Here is a 2,953-nt window from a genome sequence, read left to right on the forward strand (position 1 = left end):
GTCATGCACATTCAGAGAAAGGGCATGACATTATTAAGCCCTCTTACATGGTGGTAACCAGACTGCTAGGCTACTGCATCTGTGAGTCACACACAGTACAGACGGCCCAGTCACACACAGTACACACGGCCCAGGAGCGCTGAAGAGAAGCAGAAGGAGAGGTGAAGGAAGAATAGAATGAGAACCAAACAGTGAAAGAAGGAAAGAAGGACAGAGAAACAGCAGCATTGAGGAGTAATAACTAAATTGACATTTGACATGACTTACAACAAATAGTATTTGTTTATGTAAGTGAATCGTCTATCCATCAGTCATTATAAGAAAAAGAAATCTATGCTATGACCAGGGGCCATTGGCAGTCAAATAACTTCATAAATAATAACATGTATTGCACCAATGGAGGCTGGTGGAGGTAGACATTGGAGGATGGGCTCATTGCAATGCATGGAATGGTATACGTGTTTGATACCATTCCTCATTCAATTCCAATGAGCCCGTCGTTCGATTTCTACCTCCACCAGCCTCCCCTGAAGTCATCTAAACTAAAACATCTCGATTATGGTAAAGAGGCACAGATGAGTACATGAATAAAGCCCCTTTTCCACTATCGTGCCAGCCCGGGTCGACCCGGGCTGGCCTGCTTCTTTGGCGCTTTTCCATTTGTCGGCCCGGGTCGGGTCGGCACGGTTCGGCTCGCTTCTTTAGCTACCCTTCGATACCAGGGTCCAAATGTAGACCCGGAACCTTTTTGCCAGGCTGCGTGTGACGTGTGACGCTGCACACCGTTGATTGGTCAATGGAAATCGTCATCCCATGTTCATAGATTTCTTCGCTAATCGCCAACTTGAAATACCACATTCGCTCTTGGAAAATGTCACTACAGTTTCTGTAATAGCTTATTAATAAAGATTCAAAAAATTATGCTGACCATCGTATTATCTTAGTTTAATGTCATTTCAATGCATCATAGAACTTTTATTTACAACAAGCATAACACAAAAATCGCTATTATGCACCGTCTTTGCCCGTGAATAACACCGGCTGTGAATGTGGTAGAAACACAATACTCCTTTGCTAACTTCACCATCGGTATACGGTCATTTTGAGCCCTTAACCACCGCGCTGACACCCCGAGAAGTTATGCTTTTAACCGTAAACTCAATGAACCGGGAGTTCACCCGGCCGCTGCTGCTCGCAGCACCGCTTGCTGCTGGTTGAAAGTCCCGTTGACAGCGGGGGCAGAGAAACGTTTTAACAGGGAATTCGCTCCGCGCTGTCGACGGTGATAGGAGTGTAGGATCGATACCATTCAAATGGTTTTGGATTCCCTGTCCTCTCCTCTATCCGGACACGTTGGAATTGTTATCCTAACCCACGGTAATCCAAAGTTATTAACCCGCAAAGCACCGCTTGCTGCTGGATGAAACTCCTGTTGACAGCGGGGGCAGAGAATATTTCTACCCGGGAATTCGCTCCGCGCTGTCGACGGTGATAGGAGTGTAGGATCGATACCATTCAAATGGTTTTGGATTCCCTGTCCTCTCCTCTATCCGGACACGTTGGAATTGTTATCCTAACCCACGGTAATCCAAAGTTATTAACCCGCAAAGCACCGCTTGCTGCTGGATGAAACTCCTGTTGACAGCGGGGGCAGAGAATATTTCTACCCGGGAATTCGCTCCGCGCTGTCGACGGTGATAGGAGTGTAGGATCGATACCATTCAAATGGTTTTGGATTCCCTGTCCTCTCCCCTATCCGGACACGTTTGAATTGTTATCCTAACCCACGGTAAACCGAAGTTATTAACCCGCAAAGGGCACCGTGTTTGTCCGTGAATAACACGGCACACAATGATACTACAGTTCATAAAGCAGACAAGTGAAGGCAGTGGTTTTAAGGGTTCAAAAAAACATGACTTTATTATGTGTACATAGCTTCCTCTCTCTCTTTCTCTTTCTCTCCCAAAAAATCACGGTTAGTAATATACCACATGCCGAGGAAAAAGTATACGATAGCTTCAAGTTCCTCCATGTCGCTGTTGTTGTGGCTGTGTTGTGTCTCGTGAAAATATACGTCACCACCATGGCGCGCTGTTATGACGCGTAACTCCGCCTACTATCGCCTACTCCTCCTACTAGTTCCTGGTCTGTTGTGTATAGTGGAAAACCAGAACTGTTCAAAAGCGGGCCGAAGCGACCCGAAGCGACCCGACCCGAAGCGATCCGGGCCGCTGATGGAGAAGCGCCATAAGTCTAATATGCCTAAAATAACAATAAACAAATAGGTCACTGAGTCACAATCGGATCGAATCCCTTATTGTACAGCAAGGTAACTGCAAAGTAACTGTAAACACCCAAATTGGAGAAAGATAGAGAGGGAGGAGGGAACATCCATCTGGTTCTTTCCATTCGACAGGTCAAAGCAAGGCCAATCCTGTGCTTTCTGAGATGAAACCAGAGAGGGGACATACAGCGTTTACCTCTTTATCCATGGTCGGTCCGTTGTGACGATCCAACGCATCTAACTCCATCACTCCATCACGTTTTAATTCATCTCTCTGCAGCGAGAAAAAAATGACAACATACACTGATCTGAACTAGTGTGCCAGCAGAAGAATGTTTATAGAAAAGAGCAACAACAACAAAAATACAGCTGTTTTGCTTGCTAGAAAGGTCACCCCCCACCCCGGGATGATTAGATTTCACCCCGCATGAGCAGAAAATGTAACGCCGCGGATAGATACGACTCTGGCCCGGGGGGCTTTGGGGGGCTGCTGCAGCTCTCTCTCTCTCTCTTTCTTGCTACAACCATGTATAAAACCATGATTCTATCTAGGGGCTAATCATTGTCAGGAAGAAACACACACGCAGCTGCTAACATTTAACGTTAGAATTATAAGGTTCTATCTCCATTTTTGTCAAAATTGAGTTTTTTCCATAATCTGATCCATTA

At 45.9% G+C, this 2,953-nt stretch overlaps 1 protein-coding gene across 1 annotated transcript in view; it reads right to left on the reverse strand.

The window, feature by feature from the left end:
- The window catches only part of katnip (katanin interacting protein), a gene marked incomplete at both ends in the record, with an annotated part of 26,362 nt that extends 23,870 nt beyond the window's left edge, over positions 1 to 2,492 (reverse strand). Inside the window, one exon of the mRNA XM_080542270.1 lies at positions 2,481 to 2,492. Coding sequence (XP_080398396.1) covers positions 2,481 to 2,492 — 12 coding nt within the window. The remainder of the gene's footprint in view (positions 1 to 2,480) is intronic.
- Positions 2,493 to 2,953: the final 461 nt, after the last annotated feature.

The sequence above is a fragment of the Nansenia antarctica genome (assembly GCF_963989245.1).
Source record: "Nansenia antarctica genome assembly, chromosome: 11".
Taxonomy (NCBI): domain Eukaryota; kingdom Metazoa; phylum Chordata; class Actinopteri; order Argentiniformes; family Microstomatidae; genus Nansenia; species Nansenia antarctica.